The 19875-nt window shown below is 35.0% G+C and overlaps 3 protein-coding genes across 8 annotated transcripts; 1 reads left to right on the top strand and 2 right to left on the bottom strand.

The window, feature by feature from the left end:
• The first annotated feature begins 932 nt into the window (after positions 1-932).
• On the top strand, positions 933-3868 carry LOC107435507 (uncharacterized). 5 transcript variants are annotated; one of them, XM_060813970.1, is made up of 3 exons: positions 933-1291; positions 1484-1575; positions 2320-3868. In XM_060813970.1, the coding sequence occupies exon 3, from the start codon at positions 2341-2343 to the stop codon at positions 3619-3621; it is 1281 nt and encodes a 426-aa protein (XP_060669953.1). In that variant the 5' UTR covers positions 933-1291; positions 1484-1575; positions 2320-2340; the 3' UTR covers positions 3622-3868. The 5 variants fall into 5 exon arrangements, with proteins under 5 accessions (XP_060669953.1, XP_060669952.1, XP_015902620.2 ...); XM_060813969.1 differs by having other exon boundaries at positions 933-1277; XM_016047134.4 differs by lacking the exon at positions 1484-1575.
• Positions 3869-4302: 434 nt separating this feature from the next.
• On the bottom strand, positions 4303-9926 carry LOC107435506 (protein TORNADO 1). The gene is made up of 3 exons (XM_016047132.4): positions 7412-9926; positions 6070-7313; positions 4303-5871 (listed from the first exon to the last, which is right to left on the bottom strand). The coding sequence occupies exons 1-3, from the start codon at positions 8922-8924 to the stop codon at positions 4483-4485; spliced, it is 4146 nt and encodes a 1381-aa protein (XP_015902618.3). The 5' UTR covers positions 8925-9926; the 3' UTR covers positions 4303-4482.
• A 3237-nt stretch (positions 9927-13163) lies between these two features.
• LOC107435514 (heterogeneous nuclear ribonucleoprotein 1) lies at positions 13164-17264 on the bottom strand. Of its 2 annotated transcripts, XM_025067976.3 has the most exons (6): positions 16954-17264; positions 16663-16784; positions 16470-16564; positions 16131-16358; positions 14624-15821; positions 13164-13790 (listed from the first exon to the last, which is right to left on the bottom strand). In XM_025067976.3, exons 4-6 carry the CDS (start codon positions 16350-16352, stop codon positions 13777-13779), a joined length of 1434 nt encoding a protein of 477 aa, XP_024923744.2. In that variant the 5' UTR covers positions 16353-16358; positions 16470-16564; positions 16663-16784; positions 16954-17264; the 3' UTR covers positions 13164-13776. The 2 variants fall into 2 exon arrangements, with proteins under 2 accessions (XP_024923744.2, XP_015902638.2); XM_016047152.4 differs by lacking the exon at positions 16470-16564 and having other exon boundaries at positions 16954-17262.
• Between the last annotated feature and the right edge of the window lie 2611 nt (positions 17265-19875).

Raw genomic sequence — 19875 nt, forward strand, 5'->3', positions numbered from 1 at the left:
TTAAATAGGTAGTGCTATCTTTTTACTTGTTGATTGTGTTTTAGATTATCTATTTTATATTAAAAAATAATTATTTAAGAGGAAAATAAAAGTATTAGATAAGTTTATGTAAAAATCATAATTATAAAAAATTTTCAAACTACAAAGTAAGTTTTCATAATATTTAAAATAAAAATAAAAAAAAAAACTTTCTTGCCAATTTGGATTTTTCTTGTAAGGACTTATAAGGAAAAATTTTAAATTTAGTTGTAACAATGGGTTTGGATTCTAACGACTTCTGTTTTGTGTGCTATCATCATTATCAAACTCTTCAAATTTCTTTATCTGCTTTATTTAAATAAACAAAATAGTGTTTATAATTTTAAAAGAATTCACTTCTGTCAATGAAGTTTCTGCAGATAGAATTATTTATTAAAAAAAAAAAAAGAGTTACAGATAGAATTCAAACAATGTCAAAATCCTCTAGAAAAAGAGAATAATTAAAATAATATCAGAGATCAACTATTTTTTTTTTAATCAATATTGGGATAGGAAATAATTGTGTGAGGATTATTGTCTATTAAAAAAATAAATAAAATCCCATTAAAATAAAATAAAATATAAACACATGAATAACGAATACTGAAAATTTAAATTAAATTAATATATATATATATATATATGTATGTAAAATTGTAATATTTAAATGGTAAAAAAGAATGTCACAAACACAAAAAAAGAAAAAAAAAAGAAATCAAGAAAGAAAGTGTCAGAAATAGAGAGAAAATGGAAATTGAACTGTAGAATAAAAGTCATATGTTTCATGTCCCACCTACAGACCGCACTCAAATGTTGTCTGATTGGTGTGTTCGAGACCAACGCGTGGGACGGTGTACCTGGCAAGCCCATCCCTTGGGATCAATGAGAAACAAATAAATAAAATATCTGCTCAGGAAGAAAGCAAATATATATCCACACTATACAACACTCTAATACTCCCAAAAATATCCATTAAATACTCCCCAAATACTCATGTATTCATAGGCTTCCGACAAACTTCAGCACACTCACCCTGAAATTTTTCCAGTTATCATTCATACTATAATTGCTTGCTTATATTTATATGAAATCATTATATATAAAATTATATTCTTCACTGTGTAGAAGCAGTTTCTTAGCTTAGTGATCCAGCAACGACCATCACCACCTCGATTCACGAACTGGATTTTCGACAGATCTTGGATAAGAGCCACAGATTCCACGCTAGTTCGCTTTGACTTTTGAAGAAAGAGCCAAAGGCAAGGATAAAAACGTATTAATACCGTGATATTTCTTCCTTTTTTTTTTTTTGTTTGTTTTTATCATTTTTTTGCTTTTTCATGAATACTACTTGAGCTTTTTTGGTGGGGTGAATTTTCTCTGTTCATTTTTTTTTTTTTTTTAAAGTGGTATTGGAGGATTCAAAAAGGGAATTTCTAAGTGGGTTTTTTTATTTTGGTCTTAGAATTCTGCAACTCGATCTGGGTCACTGTGCTTTTTCTCGCTTTCCCTGTTGTTACCTCCTTGGATTCCGGTGGTAGTGTTTCTGTGTTGAAAGTAAGTAGCTTTATTGGAATCTGTTTCATATTTGTCATTACTGGGGATGGGTCTTGCTTGTTTTTAAGTCTGAGAGTCTGGGTTTTGAGAGTAGTCCACAGAAAAAAGTTTCAAAATTTGGGGTTGGTTTTGGGTTTTTCGTCTTGGAGATTTTTCTACTTAATCGCAGTATCAGCTCAGGCTTACTTTTGAAATTGTGGGTCTGACTCTCAGTTTTTCTGCGTGTTGAGGACTTATTAAACCAATTGTAGCTCCGAGTCGGCTTCCTGGTCCTACACCACTAATCGTGTTGGTTGGTAGGTTCTCAGTTTCAGGTTAAGCGCCTGATTTTTAGCTTTGTGTTTGTGGGTTTTGGAAGTAGGTAGTTGTAAGAGGTCCTTTTCGGGTAATTTGGCTTCTGAATCTTGAAAGTTCACATCTTTCAGCTTATCCTAGGGTTTTGTGGTATGGTCTGGTTGGGAGTGTTGGATTTTGAGTTCTAAGCATCATTTCAGTTCTTAATTGGCTTTGAATTTCGATATTAATTCTTGGGTTTTACAAAAGGAGTCAAATATTACTTCTAATTCTAATATAGTTATTTTGATTTGCTAACTGGGCTAAAACCCAATAGCCTTCTTTATTTTGGCTTTAATCTTTGAGCTTCAAGTCTCTGGAACTGAATACTTGAAGTAGAAGCTCTTTAATTTGGGGTTTAATTTGGTTTAAGTTGATTTCCTTCAAAAAGATTTTCTTGTGCTTTGACAGGTTCCACTTTTAGGTGTTATCATGGACTCCCCACAATCTGTTGTTTCTCCATTCAAGAGCTCTCTTGTTGCGGAGCCAGAGAAGCAGAAATCTGACTTTTTCATTCGAAGCTCAGGTCCCTTATCTAAGGGAATTGAGGTCAACAGAGTGGAAGCTGAGGTATCTAACTTTGAGAACTTCATTGGTGTTCTGGAGGTTTACATACATCAGGCTAGAGACATCCATAACATCTGCATTTACCACAAGCAAGATGTTTATGCTAAGCTTTGCCTGACTAGTGATCCAAACAACACACTTTCCACCAAGACCATCAATGGTGGTGGTAGGAATCCAGTGTTCAATGAGAATCTGAGGTTTAATGTTCGGACTATAGAGTCTTCTCTCAAATGTGAGATATGGATGCTGAGCAGGGTGAAAAATTATCTTGAAGACCAGTTGTTGGGGTTTGCTTTGGTGCCTTTATCTGAGGTCCTAATGAAAAATGGCAAGTTGGAGAGAGAGTTCTCTCTTTCTTCTACTGATCTATTACATTCTCCAGCTGGGTTTGTTCAGTTGTCTCTCTCATATAATGGAGCTTCCCCTGACTTGATTGCTTCTCCAGCCGTGCAGTCAAGCGTGCAGGACTCCGAAATATCGGAGTCTCTCCCCAGTGAGTTGGATAAGATAGAGTTCCCAGATCCTAAGATTGTCAATGAAGACCAGATAATGGTCTCGGAATATTTTGGCATCCCTTGTGCTGATTTGGACTCCCAGAGTTCTGAGAGCTTTGTCTCTTGTGATGCTGAGAAAGAGCCTCCCAGAGAAATGGGGGTCCGTGTTGTGGAAAGCTTCTCACCACCTGCTGTCGAGTCTGTTCAAGTTCCGAAGATTGACTCCCCACCGAGCAGTGTCTCAACCAATGGGGTATCATCTCCTTCTGTCCCTGCGAGCTCCGAGTCGTCTGAAGCGCAGGTAACCTCAAAATCTCCAACTCAGGAGCATGCTTCAGTCCCAAAAGAGCCAAAAGAGAAAAATGTGCACGTTAAAGATAGTGAGAGTGAATCATCCGGTGGGGCACCAAGTGATTCATTTACAAAGCCAGTTGTCACTGTGAACATTGAGCCTGAGCAAAATGTGGTGCAGCAGGACATAGTTGACATGTACATGAAAAGTATGCAGCAGTTTACCGAGTCCTTGGCAAAAATGAAGCTTCCTTTGGACGTTGAAACAACCAGTTCAGGAGATTCCAGCACTGATAAGAACATACAGGCAACAAAGAACAGCGGGAATCGAGTGTTCTATGGCAGTAGGGCGTTCTTCTGAGCTTTTGTTTCATGTGGGGTTGTGTGAGAGAAGAAGAAGCACAGGTGACTCTAGATTTTAGAATGGGGACTAATACTAGTGGTGAAGGTTAATAATGTATCAATGTAGTGTGTTGTTTTCCTTTGGTGAAATGCTTTTAGATGACAAGCGAAAATCATGACTGGTACTCTGTTATGAGATTTGATCTATCCCAACTTCTGTTTAGTGTAAATGCACTGTTTCTGTTGCAATTTTCTATCTTTTTCTATGGCTGCTTTTTGGTTTCAACCTTCAATAATTGCAAAATCTAATCCCATCTAACTATAGGCTAATTATGTATTTAATCATATGAATGACTCTGGTCCCACATTTACCTAATGATACAAAGAAAAAGAAGTCTGTTCGGCTAAAGCATCCCAAGTTTTGCTTTCGGCCACTTGACATGATAAAGATTAGAACCCACCATATCTCATATATCAATTTTAACAATTAGATTCGTTAAATTGATCAAAATTTTTACTTTATTAGCTCAGAAGGCTGCTACTTTTTGTCTTTCGGGTTATCTATACAAGTGTAGGTTCTAATCATGTTAAGACAACTACATTTTTGAATTGGTTCCACTAGTTGATTTAGCTAGATTGGCAGAGAACTCCAAACGGCACTAGTTATGCCCTCAATTAGTAAAGAATTGTCTGATCCAAATACAAGGGTGAGAGTTATTTCACTCTAATTTAATACCATAACAAAATTTCCTGAACCCAAAATAGTACGATTGCTGCAGTTTAGACCATTCAAAATCTTTGAAAAATACACTGTATTAAAAGAATTAATAAGAAACTGTTATTTTTATACCCAAACCCATCTCAGTTTGTTTGCATGAATTCAAATTGGTAATTCCATTATTTCATGTGCTCTGAGGCTCATATGCCTCCTACAGATCCATGCAATGTGACCGTCGTCCCTGTACCTCACTCTCCATAACCCAAACTTCTCTGCAATTTCTTTTCCAGTTGAGCATCTCCTGTCCCTTAAGAAGTCCACCACCCACTGCTGTGCTGTTCTTAGATCTTGTTGAATATCCCTCGAGCGTTCTGCAGCCCTGCTTCTGTTCCTTCCCATAGCTGCAGCCCCAACAAACCCGGCAGCAGCCGCCCCTCCTGCCCCATAAAGGAGGGAAGAGTCAGCGAGGTGGGCAACTTCCCTGCTCAAATCGGGTATCATTTCTCCCATTCCAGCTGCTAGATGGGCTCCTATCTTCAGAGCAAATGTTAGCAGTTTCATGAACTTCGTCATGTATGGAGCTAAACTCTTCACAGCCATGTTATCAACCTTCATTAGTTCACAACCTAGCTGATCTTCAACAACGTGCATTTCTTGGCGGAATTCACATAACATGTGCAATCGAAGAGCAGTCATGCCAGAGATGATGTTGGTTACTAATCTCCTCGAGTAGTTTTCTGTCCTAACAAAATAGAACATGTTGGGAACTTTCCTCTCTTCAACTTGGACATTGTAGTTCACTAGGTAGTTCACTTTTCGATGAAGCTCTATAAGGAGTCTATGCTCATAATATCTTAACCCTTGGATCTCCTGTTTCAAGTCTCTGATTTCTTGTTCAATGATCTTCAACCTCTGTAAAACCATTTCCACTCCCTTGGCAATTCCACCAAAAGATGCTTCAACCTTGTCGGGCTCATTGCTGGTGGATAATGCATGCTCTGGTTCATCTGTGTTGCTTTCAGCTGAGACTTGCAGTTCTGAGGCAAGGTTGTACAGGTCATGATATCTCCGGTGTAGTACTTCACGGAAATCATCATCGGATAGAAGGTCACGAGCAAAATCAAAACCTGCTCTTAGAACTGGGCTGCCAGAGTCTAAAACTGTACTCCATGTGTGCTGATAATCGTACATACCATCTGCAGGAACTGATAGTAAGGCATGTTTCAATTGCTGCAATGGAACAAACTGGGTTTTCCTGTATCTAGGAGGTGTGAGATTTTGAACACATTCTGGACGCAGTACACTTTCAGTCAAGGTGATACCATGGCAGAGGCTATGGATTGCAGGTATTATAAGCTGCTGGACAAGTCTTAGAGTTTCTGTCAGGTTTTTGGTGGAACATGCCAAGACATCAATATAGTAACCAAGCTGTCCTCCTAGCTCCACTCTGATATAGATTCCATTGATGCCAATTGAGATTAGGTATTTCTCCAGACTGTAAGTAGCTCCATGCTGGTTCTTTAGCGCCATGATTCTGTTGTGAAGATGCACCTGAAATGTCAAACAAATGAGATTCAAATGGAAAGTGAAACAAAGTGGCTACCATAACCAGTATTTTCGTATCATGATGATGTATGGTTTTATGCTCTATCCCATGATGCCACGCATTCAGTGGTAGAAGGTGGATAAAAATAAAAACTGAAATTTAAAAGAAAAATATAACCAAGTAAATATTGGTAAAACTCTTGCCTGTAATCTAGGAAAGAAGCCTGGGGTGAGAAACATATGGCTTGAATCATCACACTCAAGGTGCCTTCCAGCATAAATGCAGTCATTGGTGGCTAATTGCCATCTCTGTGGCTTTCCTCTGCCTTCTTCAAGAATTGAGGGGATTAATAGCAAGGAATTAGGATCTGCTGGGTCTTGTAAGTAACAAAGTTCAAGTTTAAGCATCATCCTCACAAGGTCACTAGCCTCCAAGTTCTCAAATACCCTTGAACCCATTCCAGGAATCTGGCTCTGTAAACTTCCTCTTAGAATCTTCTCCAACTCTTTCCTGCTGATGAACCCATTCTTATCTGTGGAGCTCCTACTTCTCACATCGAGTTTCATTAGTTGGCCAAGCACCTCACCACAGAACCACTCACAGTCTAAGATTAGAAAACCCAGATCGTCAAAATAAATAACCTCTCCCATTTGATGAAGACAAGTAGCGACAGCCCTCCTCCTCATTTCTACTGTCTGTCTGTTATCATGTCTTGAACGAACTCTTAAGGGTGGAACCTTTCCTTGGCATAGCTCTTCGAACTCCTTCCATCTCATTGCAGGCTTGTTGTAGTTCTCTGACCTCCAATCTGATAATACTTGTATCAGATCATTGCATAGCTGATAGATTCTCGGAACCCTTTGGAGAATCATCTTGCTCGTCTTCCGGAGGTGATGAGTGAGTTTACTGACTGATGCTGATGATCTTGCATCGACTGTGAACACCGTCGGATAGAAATCAACAAAGCCTTGGAACTTGTCTCTCAATCTTTGAATTGAGGTTACTGCTGCTTGCAAGTTTTGTGAAGGTTGATTGATTTTGTCATAGTGTGTGAGAACAATTGTTACATTTGGAAGTATGCATTGTTGTGCAGCTCTTCTTGAATTGGAGACTATGAACCTAAGCCAGTACTGGAGATCCTCTTCGATCTCAATAGGGGTTTTTGGTTCTCTGTTGCTGGGTTTCCTGAACAAACTAGATATGATGATGAAGAAGGAAGCACTTCCATGCCCTGGAAACATGAGATCATGGAGGGAATAGAATTCATGCTGACCAGCAAGATTCCATATTGAGATCTTTGTGTCTTCATCTTTGAAAGTTTTTATCTTCATTCCAACTGTTTTAACTGCTTGCTCAAGCGGGTTCACTAGAGTTCTTACTTGATCCAGGTAAGGAAGCTTTGAAGAGGAGAAACTCTGTGACACAGAGTTGCACAATGTAGCCTTACCTGAAAATTGGGAATACAAGCAACTAATTATTTTAATCTTATTGTCATAGCTAGATTCTTCAACATACACGATAGTCTTATATAGATGATGATCTTACCTGCATATTCTTGTCCACAGAAGAAAACTCTGCAACTCTTTGGTACAGTAAGCGGCATGTCCTTGAGCAAATCCATTTTTTCCATTTCTGGTTCAGTCTTCCCATTCTGGCCTAATCTTTGATAAATCCCATCAGCCTTACCAGAATTCTGCAACGGCGTTCTTGCAAGATCAATGTCTTCAATCCAAGGATTTACTTGTAATGTCTCCATGATGGTTTGCAGCACCAACTCTCCTCGAACCCCTTTGCAGCCTTGGAAAGACAAGTGCCTCAAAGAGGCATTCCTCTCCAAGCTCCTGAAAATTTTCACAAAATCATCTGGCCTCAAGCTCTCATCATCGTATATCCCTAACCGTGTCACACTTTCATTGCTTGTCAGCATCTGTAATATGGCTGCAAGACCATCCCTTCCAATCTTGGTTCCTTCTCCTCCAAATGTTAAACATCTTAAACTTATATTTGCTTGTATTTGCAAGGCAGAGAACCTGCTCAAAGGACAGAGTAAATGCTCCACTCCTACGCCTCTAAACAAGTTTCCATCTAGATACAAGTTCTCCAACTTCTGGTTCTTGAAAAGTCCAGCAGCTACGTATACAACTCCTTTATCTTTCAGGCTAGTTTTTGACAAGTTCACCTCTTTGAGGGTCTGGTTTTGTTCCAACACCCACCTGAACTCCTTAGCCCAACGCGATTTCAGCCGGACTCCGGTCATGTCCAGTGACTTCACAGTTGAGTTCCATCCCAAAGCACAGGCAACCCTGCAAGTGCCTGAAACATTGAGACGATAAATTCGAAGTGTGCTGTTCTCGGGTACAAACTCAACCACCTTTGAACTCCTTTCTCCATTTTCACCACTCCAAATATGAACTTCCATGCTCCTGTTTCTTGCTAAAACTGCAGAAATAAGTGGTGTTGCAGTGATTGAATTGGAATCGAAAATTGTCAGCAGCTTAAGTGTGGAGTTTACTTCAATCATCTTTGAGAGTTCCTCAGCACCTCTTGAACCAATTGAGTCTTCCCAAATCTGCAACTCTTCCAAACTATCATTCACCTTAAGTGCAGAAGCAAGAAGCCCGGAACCAACAGACCCAATTGCTGATTCAGAAAACATTATCTCTTTGATCACTTTATTTCTCTTTAGAATTTCACACAGCTCAGATAGACATTCTCTACTCAACCTGTTTCTTCCAAACACAACTTGCTTTACGCTAGAGTAATTCTCAAGCAATGCGCCAAGGCTTTTCAGTTGCTGTGGTTCCCATTCAACCCAATGGAACTCCAAGTTTCTGAGACATGATTGGGAGGTTTTGGATGTTCCTAAAACTGCAAGGAAGTTGTAAAAGTAGGGAAGGTTTTCGTTAGAGAGGTTTATGTTCATGGAGTTTTCTGTTTCTTGGTAGCAACAAGAAGTGGGCTGAGAAAGGTAAAAGGAAATGCTGTGTAAGCTGAGGCTTTCGGATTTGATGGCATGCAGAACATCTTGAAGATCTCTAAGTTTCTGGTTTGTTGCCATTGTTGAAGATGATAGAACCCTTTCAAGGTTACAGAAAAAGAAATGAAGTCTTCTTTACAATAGATCTCTTTCAAGGTTACGGGGAAAATAAAAAATAAAAAAAATTAAGTCTTCTTTACAAAAACATTTCCCATTACACTCCGATGATTGATGATCAAGAAAATTCAAAATTTCAGCACCTTTTGAAAGTTGGGTATGATCTTTTTGTAAGAAAATGGGCCAAACCTCATAATCTTTTCTGATGGGGTTGTCAAACTTGTACGCTTGTACCTATTCTATCTGATATTTGACAGTGAAGTCCATTTCCATTTGAAGAGGAAAACAGATTGAGCTTGCTGTGAAGTAATGCAAAAATTCTCACCTTCTTTATGAAGGCATTGTTATTCCATCAGGTGACCTCGTTGCAAAAGGTATGAATAACTTTCTCAAGTTTTGGACCGATTCCCTGCACGGTTGTGCATCAGTAATGACTAAGCTTTGACACGTGGGTCAATCTGCAACCTTCGATTATTCAAGATGGTTGAGTTGTCCAAATTAATCATGGGTTTGGAAAAAGGAAGTGGGTTAGTGACTTGGGTCGAGCTTATCCGTACGCAGTAGATTGAAAGAGTAAATGGAAGTATGAAATGAGGGAAAATTTTCTAATACTCCCGCTGCACTGGGAATTGAGTACTCCTTTGATTGATTTAATGCCATATGGACAACTTTATCCACATCGAATAGTTGTCAAAACCACCATAAACAACAAAACTGCCTACCTAATAACCACCAAACCATGACAATATGATCCAATGCCCAAGTAACAGTTTTATCTTTTTGTCTCTGTCTACGAAGCGGCACCGCTCAATCCCCAAACCCAAACTTTCCAACACAACAGTAGAACAGGGCATCATTCCCATCCAAACACTTTTCACTCTCTGAACCTGATTCACAAATAGAAACCAACACATTTCCTTGCCCTTGTTTATCTGACCCCTAAAATTTTTAACTTTTTTTTTTTTTTTTTTTACTGGCTTTTTGAGACCTATCAGTCCAACCCATCAGCCCAAGTAGATCGAAACCGAAGGCCAGGTGTATTTTGTCAGTAACCAAGCAAGTGAATAAAAACCGGTTGATGTGTTATTGTATTATTCTTTAAGTTTCATATCCAACTCTTTTAATCAATTTCTATCAAAATATATATATATATATATATATATATATATATATATATATATATAAGTCTTTCAATCAAACCCAGAAAAGCTTGATCAAAAAAATCAGACCCAAAAAGAAAAGAAGAAAAACCCAGAAAAGCTTGACAAGGGGAAAAAAAAAAAAAAAAAAAAAATGAGACCCAGAAGAGAAAAGAAGAAGAAAAAAATTTTCTTGAAAGAAGAAAAAAATTTGCTTAAGGTTAGTATTCACTTGAGAAAATATAGATATTATGTGTGTGAAAATTTTATTTCAAAAAATATAATTTTGGCAACTATTTGATGTAGATAAAATTGTCCACATAGCACTAAATCTATGGAAGGATTAATGAGTATTCAGTGCAACTGGAGCATTAGAAATTTTTCCTTGAAATGAGGGCGTCCCTACTTTATTGACATTTGGGGGTCTAAGAAAATGCTAGTCTTTTACTTTCTTCCCTTTCCCATTAGGAGACAATAGGGGAATCCTATAAAGCAGAACCCAAAAAAAAAAAGTGTAAAAAGTGTTTGGACAAATCTACCTCTTTTAAGGGATCTTAAAATCATGGAGGTCGGCTGCGTTAGTGTTCATCTTTTTAAACAAGTAAGAAAGAAAAGAAAATTTTAAAAAAAAAAATTACATGTAAAATATAAATCATTTGAAAAACCCCCAAAAAAAAAAAAAAAAACAAAAGTATCCAAAACAGAATAAGTTCGTTTTTAACATTAAAAAATTATTTTTATTTGTTTCATAAAAATAAACAGTATTTGAAGGATATTTGAAAACAATTTTTAAATTTAAAAAAATAAAAAATAAAAAATATCATTTTAATATTTTTTTTAATTTATTTTTTAAAATTATTTTTAAAAATTGATAACTAAATAAATTTATTTTTATTTTAAAAATAATTTTTTATTTTCTAAAACAAAAATCTATTTTAAAATCAATTCACCAAACAAAGGATTCCACACACACAAATCGTACACAAAGACATAGATTAATTTATCCATACATATTAGACATAGACTAATTTATGGATATTTGGTCTAATATCCTTTTTGGTATGAGTTTAATAATATCTGCCTCTTCATTTGCTATAATTTTTTTTGTTGCCTTTCAATATTCATTTTAACTTTAAAATAATAAAAAATAATTTGAGTATCCATTCATTCCACTCCATGTTGATTTTCAAAAAAAAAAAAAAAAAACTCAGATCCTTTTATGTTTGTTTAAACAAACAAAGAACAAAAATTCATTTTTTTTTTTTTAAAAAAAAAAACATTAGGTAATTGTTTTTAATTTTCAATGACGGGCTAAAGCAACCCATTTATTCAATTCTCAATCCCACCTCTATACACTTTCCACAACTTCCCCAACATCATATTCACCCATTCCACCGATTCTTTCCTCTGCAAATCCTTCTCCAAAAACAATGAAAAGCTGGTGGGCACCTGTGGCCAAGCTTCATCAACCCTTGATTTGTTCTTCTTCTTCCTGGAAGTCCAAAGCTTATCAAACGCAACCCCAACAAAGAAGAAGAAGATGAACAGTCCGACAATATTTCGATTCAATGGAGGAGATGGGTTCTAAACTTATCAACAATAAAATCTTCTTAAACAAGGATGATGAAGGAGGAAAGAACGGGTGAAGAAAAAAAAAATAATAGAAAAAAAAATATTTAATTTGAATACAAAAATATTTTAAAATTATTAAAAATTAAAAAAATTAAAAAAATAATAAATAATAAATAAAAAAGTAAAAATCATTAACCTCATCCCTATTTAGGACATTAGGCCAAATTCCCTCTAATTTATCCATACATGTTTCTGGAGGCCCAAACTCGAAATCCCAAATTTTGACCCAAAAATGAAAAAACAAGAAGAAAACCCTTAAATTGCAATTTGCGAGAATGGCTTGGATGACGACAAAATGGACCCACAATTTTCATCAGTATCTGTGAGATCGAAACGGTCTAAAGCAATCTTCAAGAAATTGATAGAAAAGGAAGCACAGCCAGTCTGCTGATTCCATGTAGAACATTTGGATTACATATGGAAAGCATATAAAATATGACAAAAATATGTCATTTTCAGTTTGTACATGTGCTTTTACTCTTTTTTTTTTTTAATTTCATTTTGTTAATAAATGTAAATAAGTATTAATCACATAGTTTTTAACCCAAAACAATGACACCTGTGTTTTCAGCCAAAAAATAAAAAATAAAAAATAAAAAAACACAACGACAGCTGTGCAAAGAGACTTCTTCGTTGCATTATTTGGGAGAGAATCGTTGTGGGTACAAAGGGTAGAGCACAAGGCCCATATTATACGTTGAACCACACAACCAAATAACCAGAACTCAAAATGGTGCACATCTAACTGAGAACTTCTTTTGACCAAAGTTTTGACATTATTGTAAAAGCAAGGTTCTGGTTTTTTTTGGCTCAAGCTGGTCGGACCCAAAATTGTGCTACAAAAGGGAAAGGAAAATAGTACATTCAAAATTCAATCACAAAATTCCTCATAAATTGCCTTGTACAATCTCACTGTATACAAAGCATGGGTCTCACATTCCCTTCTTAGTTCTTAACCCCTATGGCCACATTCTTGTCTTTGTTGTGTCAGAAAGAGAAAGAGCAAAGAGAGAGGACCACATGTAATAAATGCAAAATTTGAGATAGATGTGATAGAAAAAAATCAAATGGAAGAGATATAAAAACCTAAACAAAGAATATCCTAATCTTATAGAAGAAAGGATAAGAGCTCCCTCTGGCCACACAGAAGAGCCTTTATAGATCAGAAACACAAAATCTATTAGCAGATAGAGAGATTGCATTGCTAAACATCGGTGCATAGGCAATCCAATGTTTCAACCAAATTGGGTTTTCCACAACTATAACACTCAAAAAGAATGTTTTTGGAGTTCAAATGTGAATATTTGCTAATGAAAGTGTAACTATATTCAAATGTTAATATTTGCTAAGTATAACTATAAAGAAACATAAGGATAAGATAAAAAATAATCAAACAAACATGATGTATAAGCTTGTTTAATAAACTAATCAATGAAAAAAGAATCAAAATATTTAGTAACTTATTTGATGGGGATCCCATGTGGGCATCCCTCCAATGTTTTCACACTAGTAAATCAAAAACCTCACATACAATTTTTTGAGAGAAAAAAGAAAAAAAAAAAAAAAAAATCCCAGAGGAACAAATAAAAGGAAAAAGCCAGCAACTTTGCCAAGCATTACAGAAAGAAAAGAAGAAAAGAAATTTGAAAAAATTAATAACCTATCTTTTTTTTTAACAGACTAACGCTGGCTCGTCTGGCTGTAGATGCACGATACATTAATTGGAATCATCTTACTGAGTATATATCCCGCAATCTGATTTTACACCTCAATCAACATCCAAGAAAGGAACCTAAGCTTAAACAAGAAAAAAAACAAAATAAAATAAAATTTTTTTCAAACCTTACACAAAATCCCTTGTAACTGCACTTGCTCTCTGAATATGTATACTCCAAATAAAGGAACCCTCGTTAGAACTATATAATCAGTTTCCTCATAAGCTGAATATCTTAATAAGGGAGATGTATAAAATTCACAAATCTTCAAAGTTCGATATGTTTTCTCTTCACCTACTATCACCTCATGATACTCAAACAACAAATCTTCTAAGCAGCAATTCCTGAAGTATTAATCAAACAAAAAGAACAATAAATACCAAGAGATACCATTTCTCGCAGATCATATCAGATAAAACATTTCACTAAAAAAAGCTCAAAAATAAGTGCTGAATCTTGAACCGTTTCATAAGCATGTTGAGCATAATTCTAAGTAAATAGAAACAAAGGGCATCTAACTTCAATGCAAGTGTAGTTCTCCATGCAAGCACTTATAAAACACTAACTTGGAAATTTCAGCAATAGATTGCAGAAAGAACAATTTCTATGTACATATGAAGAGTAAAAGAAAATTGTTCAGGTCACCTTTAACCTGATTAGTTTCTAGTTTTTTCCTTTAAATAGAAAATTCAAGTCCTGACGAACATTTATGTACACCAAGTATTAAAAGATTCAGGGTTCACTGGTAGACAAGGAGTTCAACATATCTGCATTCTAGCATCTACTTGAAAGAGGTATGCTAATAGCCAGCTGAAGACAAGCATCTCATATATAAAATTCAAATATCATAGTCAAATAAGCTTCAAAGTTCTCTAAACCACAATAAATATCATCTTACATGGATATGCACATTATGAGAGTTATCATACCCAATATCACATTGTTGGTTTTGGATTATAACTTATCACCATAGCTGCATAATTTAGAATGAACAATCTTCAATTCAAAAATAAACGTAACAAAATCTTTCCAAATTCAGTCTAAGAATGGGAGCTAAACAAATTTTAATCAAAATTCAATCCCACATTTTAAACTTTTATCTCATCATAGTTTGCATATAAGTTCACTAGGTCCTAGGAAGATAATCAAGATTATTTAGTGAAGTCAAGAGTTTTACCTCTATTAGATTGTCTACTGGTAACATTGTAGCTTCCAATATAATCTTCTGAACCTTTGGATGTGACATCTGAAGCTATACCGCCAAGGCCATAACCAAATGTGCTGGAACCATCTAACTCAGGAGTGGTGGAGCGCCAAGTTGCATCACCATAAACAGAACCATTACGATATAGATCCCCATATGAGCCCTCAAAACCAGCAGTTGATCCAGGATATGATGATGTTGGGGCTACAACTGTGCCACTGTTCCTTCCATATCCTCCCCCTCCCAACCCAAAGCCACTATCTCCACTCCCATAGCTACTCCCACTAGTATAGCCAGAAGCACTGCCTCCACCTGGATTTGAAACAGGAGTAGGGCCCCAGTTGGATCCACTATTTCCAAATGAAACCCCAAAACTCCCACTTCCAGAATTCAAGTAAGCCCCTGGACTTGTAGGATTTGTGGCATTGCTAATGCCTCCATTTCCCCATACATTTCGAGTGGTTGAACTTAACAGAGAATTGGTCCTCCCATTACCTGCATTATATCCAATAGGGGTATTGTATCTGCTTGGATTGGCATTATAATATGGACTAAGCATTCTCGCATATCCTAGACTACTACCAAAGTTGGAATTCCCACCGTAGTTTGAAGTCAACCCTGACTCCAAATTCAAACCCATTCCATAACCAGCAGTGTTAAATGGAGAAAACCCACTTCGACTGCTGGAAATTGGATTGAACCTATCATCCATCCTGACTCCAAAACCTCCAATTGGGCTCAGATTATAACCCTGAGCATAACTATTCAAGAAGCTATTGGTCCTACCCAAACTATAGTTGTATCCTATCAAAGGGCTCCGGCTGGGCGCTGGTGATAGCTCTTTGGGAACTGCCCTCTTGACTTCAACCATTTTACCATTGAGTTCATGAAATGTTTTATGCAGCACTCTGTCCACTGCTTCCTCTGAATCATAAGTAATGAAGCCAAAGCCTCTAGGCCTTTGGGTGTTGTGATCGTACATCACTACAACATCAGTTATCGTACCAAACTGATCGAAGTACTTCTTAAAGTCGCTCTCAGTGACTGTAGATGCTAAACCTCCAACAAAAATCTTTCTGGTGCGTCCAGGACCAGGAGAACCATGAATTGCACCAGTGCTTCTGCTTAAAATATGCTGATCATCCTTAGGAACAGCCTTCTTTGCTTCAACCTAAAATTGGACAGCATTAAATGAATTAATCAATCAGTGTCATCTTTAATTTCCTAACCAGTAAGCTAAGTTTTACCAATGCAGATTCTAAACAACTGATGCTGCATTAAGTTTCAAATTCATCGATTAAAATCTTGAGAAAGAAAAAGTGGAAAATGCTAACTTTCAAGAATTAGAACAGACAACATTCAGTATTTCGAGAAGTTAATGCCATATTTCAATGCTCCAAAACCAAAACTTTATAAGAAAAATAACGGAAACCCAAATTAACCACATGTTGCATAAAAGGATTGCAAAGATGGTACTCACTGCTCGGCCATCAATCATGTGCTTGTCTATAATGACTCTTTCAGCCACAGCAGGATCCGCAAAAACAACAAAGCCAAAGCCACGAGCACGACCCGTTGTCCGATCTCGCATGATCACGGCCTCAACTACCTCTCCATATTTTCTAAAGTATTCTTTAAGTCGTTCTTCATCTGTGTCCCAAGAAATCCCACCAATGAAGAGCTTGCCAAGATCTGGTTCCATCTTTTTCTACAATCAACCATTATAAATTCAACAACCCAATTCAATATAAATGTAAAAGTTGGAAGAAAAACTCTAATCCAATTCAAAATTCAACCATCCACCATAAAAATTCATAACTGAAATCTGTAAGGCAATTCAATTCAATCAAGGCAAAGCTCAGCCCCAGAACCAATCTGGATTGTATTATTTCATGGATGGTCCACAATCGGATACTTTGAACACAGAGGAAAAAAACTCAATCTTCATCAGCAAAAGAAAAGCAAATGGATCAAAATGTGGATAGAAACAATCGAGCAAAAAAAAGCACTACCTTATCTGAAAATTCAGACAGAACCCAGTTGGTGCTCCGATCAAAGACAAAGTGGGAATTGTCAAATTCAATCTAGGAACATCCGATCCTCTATGCAACAATCAGAAAAGGACCCAGATTTCCTAACAAACACAACAAATGAAAATTATTAAGCATACAATTCTTATGGATCAGTGAGACCCATAAAATTAGAAAGAGATCGAGAAGAACAACAAAAAAAAAAAAAAAAAAAAGAGAGAGAGAGAGAGATAGAGAATAGAAAATACACAAATCGGAAGAAATTTTTTTTACCATTTGAAGAGGACCCAGATGAGAAAATGATAGGAACTAAGATCTAAGAAGAGGAATATTTGTAATGAGAACAGAAGACATGCTCATCCTCTCTCTCTCTACACAAAGGCTTCTCTCTCTTCTTTTCTATGTTTCTTGGTTATTCCACTTCCCTTAATTAAATAAAAAGAAATGGAATTTGAAGCTTAGATGGGCAAGGGACAATTTATAAATAGAGAGAGAGAGACTGGCAAAATCCTCTGGTGTAAGAATATTTGGAGGAGCCAAAGAAAGATGACAGGGGATGATTTTTTTTTTTTTAATTCTCAAAATAATAAAAACTTTTTTTACATTTCCATTTTAAATATTATAAAATAAAAAATAGTAATATTACCAGTCAGCTAACTCACCCATTACCACAAGCTTATGCAATTCACCACCTACACCCTGGATGATATATATTTTGTGCATACATTAGCTCTGCACCATTCATCTAAGGGTTGGAGGCACATATATTATACACACGCTTGGAGTACATATAAAAAATTGAACTTTTTTATTTCTTTTATATATTTTTTGTCCATTTATTTTTTTAGTTTTTACAGTGCAAATGGTTACAATGGAAATATATATATTTCTGTTTGTGGAGTGAAATTACTCAATTTATACGAGTTAACCACAACAGTTATGTTGCTGTCTAATTCTTATGGTTTATTTAACAGTGGACCTCTGCTATTTTAGTCTGGTTTTTCTGTGGTGAGCATAATATTAGGAAACTAGACATTCAATTTTCTTAATCATAATATCTAACCCCCCCCAAAAAAAAAAAAAAAAAGAGGCTAACTTTTTGTATAACTGCTTTGGACTCTAAACTTATAGATGGCTAATATATGGTTCCCGAGCCTTCCAATTACCATAAAAAGAAACCCAATTTTTTGGTTTAGATGTCTGTAGTTGAGTTTTGTGATTGAACTTTATGACACAAATAACCATACCGATTAATTTTTGGTTAAAAAGAGTTAGTTATATGTAGTTGACTAATATATGTATATATATAAACTTTACCAATACATAAATATATATATATATATATATATTGAAGAAACTTTAGGAGTAGATGATATTATATAATTGTTTCACAAATAATTAATCTTTAATGCAATAAAAAACTTCAGCCTTATTTGGAGTCAAAAAAGAAGAATTTGGTATGACTTGTCCAAATTAAGCAGTGAAAATTATGAAGAACAATTTGAACCAATCTAACTATTGAAGTACCTGTTCAAACATTAACTTTCCAGTGACCCCTATTTATTTATAGGCTCATATATTAATGCAGCTTGGTTTTGAAAATTTCAGTAAGCACATTTGTCTTATCACATCATTAATTTATCTGTCATTACACAAAAAAATCATTTATTTATGTCCTCAATTGGGCTTTCTTGATTATGTTTTAGGATCTTTTCATAAATAAATAAAATTAGGTAATGTTTCACCTAATTTAGTCTGAAAGAAACATGGATTGTGGGACATCTAAACTAGGTTGGAGTTGTTATTTAAAAAAGAAAAAGAAAAAGGTGGAGTTATGTTTAAATATGAATAAAATACACTTATAATATATTATTAGAAAACAAAACAAAAATAAAAAAGAAGTAAACATGGATTACATTCTCATAGTTGAGGGTTTATAATGAACACTTTTGGGAACATTTTATCCCTCAAATTGTCCTTTGAAGACTGAAAGGCATATGACTTTGAGTGATTGAGTTGTGACAGATATATCATGTGACCTATTTTGATAGTAAAAGTTTGTAAATACATGATAAATTAATTCTGCAAAAATTTGATATGTAACGCAGTTTTTTGGCATCATTTAAGGAGTACATCATGAAAATTAATCTGGTTGAAATTTGAATCAAGGTATAAAATATAATAAAATGAGAGGGTCATGGATATGGATGTGAATGTGCTATGACACAAAAAAATGTACATGAAAAGTACTTGTTTTGTAGTGCAAATTAGTGCCACATATGTTTGAACTTAAGACCCAATAATTTTGTGGATAAGCACTTAACATGCAAACAAAATGAAGTTTCTTAGCCAAAGAAATAAAAAAAGAAAAAAGAAAAATGTTATAAATATATTAAAAAAATGAAAAATAAAAAAGATCCTTTAAAGGGGTTCCCAATCAGCGTTGAGTTAATATATTAGTTAAAAAAAAAAAGAAAAAAGAAAAAAGAGAGAGAGAATGGATTTATATTTTAACGCTTGTATAATTTTAATCCATCATATATATTAGATTTAAAAAATCTAAAATTCCACTTTTAATATGAGTTGGGAGTACCCACTTTCATAGGTACTGAAAATTTTCTCTATTCGATTATATTAATTATGCATGCCATTTGAAAATTTTGTATATCTAATTTTTGGTTTTACTCCAATAATAGGATAATCCTATAACAATGTGACTAGCTACATAATTTTCTCTATTTGGTCTTATATTTGTTTTGTTTTTGTACTTATCAGTTTTTTAATACAAGATGTCAACACTAGGCTATTCAATAATGCAATTTCCCATCCCTTGATATATAACTATATTTTTACAAATTGCGTATGAGAATTTTCCATTGAAAACTTTCAATGGAAAGGAGGAAAAAATAAGATTTGACAACAAATAAATATCTTTGAGAAATGCCACTAAGATGATAAAATTATATATAAAAAAAATATTATTTATCGTAAATTTTAGTAGTAAATTTTAATTGATAATATTTAATTTATTTTTTATATTTAAATAATAAATTATTTAATAATAACCATTTGAATTGTTATATAGAATATATCAATACTAACAAATAGTATATTTTTATATAATTTAATTTTTTTTAAATTTTTTTTTTTATCATTTTTAAAATAAAATAAGGTTGGAAAAAGTAGAGGTAAAAT

The sequence above is a fragment of the Ziziphus jujuba genome, chromosome 1, assembly GCF_031755915.1.
Source record: "Ziziphus jujuba cultivar Dongzao chromosome 1, ASM3175591v1".
Classification (NCBI taxonomy): domain Eukaryota; kingdom Viridiplantae; phylum Streptophyta; class Magnoliopsida; order Rosales; family Rhamnaceae; genus Ziziphus; species Ziziphus jujuba.

Coding starts and splice junctions, on each gene's coding strand:
- LOC107435506 (XM_016047132.4), bottom strand. CDS start 8,924: ATGGCAACAAACCAGAAACTTAGAGATCTTCAAGATGTTCTGCATGCC. Junction 7,314..7,411: donor CTGTGGACAAGAATATGCAG/GTAAGATCATCA, acceptor CCCAATTTTCAG/GTAAGGCTACATTGTGCAAC. Junction 5,872..6,069: donor GCTTCTTTCCTAGATTACAG/GCAAGAGTTTTA, acceptor TTGACATTTCAG/GTGCATCTTCACAACAGAAT.
- LOC107435514 (XM_025067976.3), bottom strand. CDS start 16,352: ATGGAACCAGATCTTGGCAAGCTCTTCATTGGTGGGATTTCTTGGGAC. Junction 15,822..16,130: donor ACATGATTGATGGCCGAGCA/GTGAGTACCATC, acceptor GTCCAATTTTAG/GTTGAAGCAAAGAAGGCTGT.
- LOC107435507 (XM_060813970.1), top strand. CDS start 2,341: ATGGACTCCCCACAATCTGTTGTTTCTCCATTCAAGAGCTCTCTTGTT.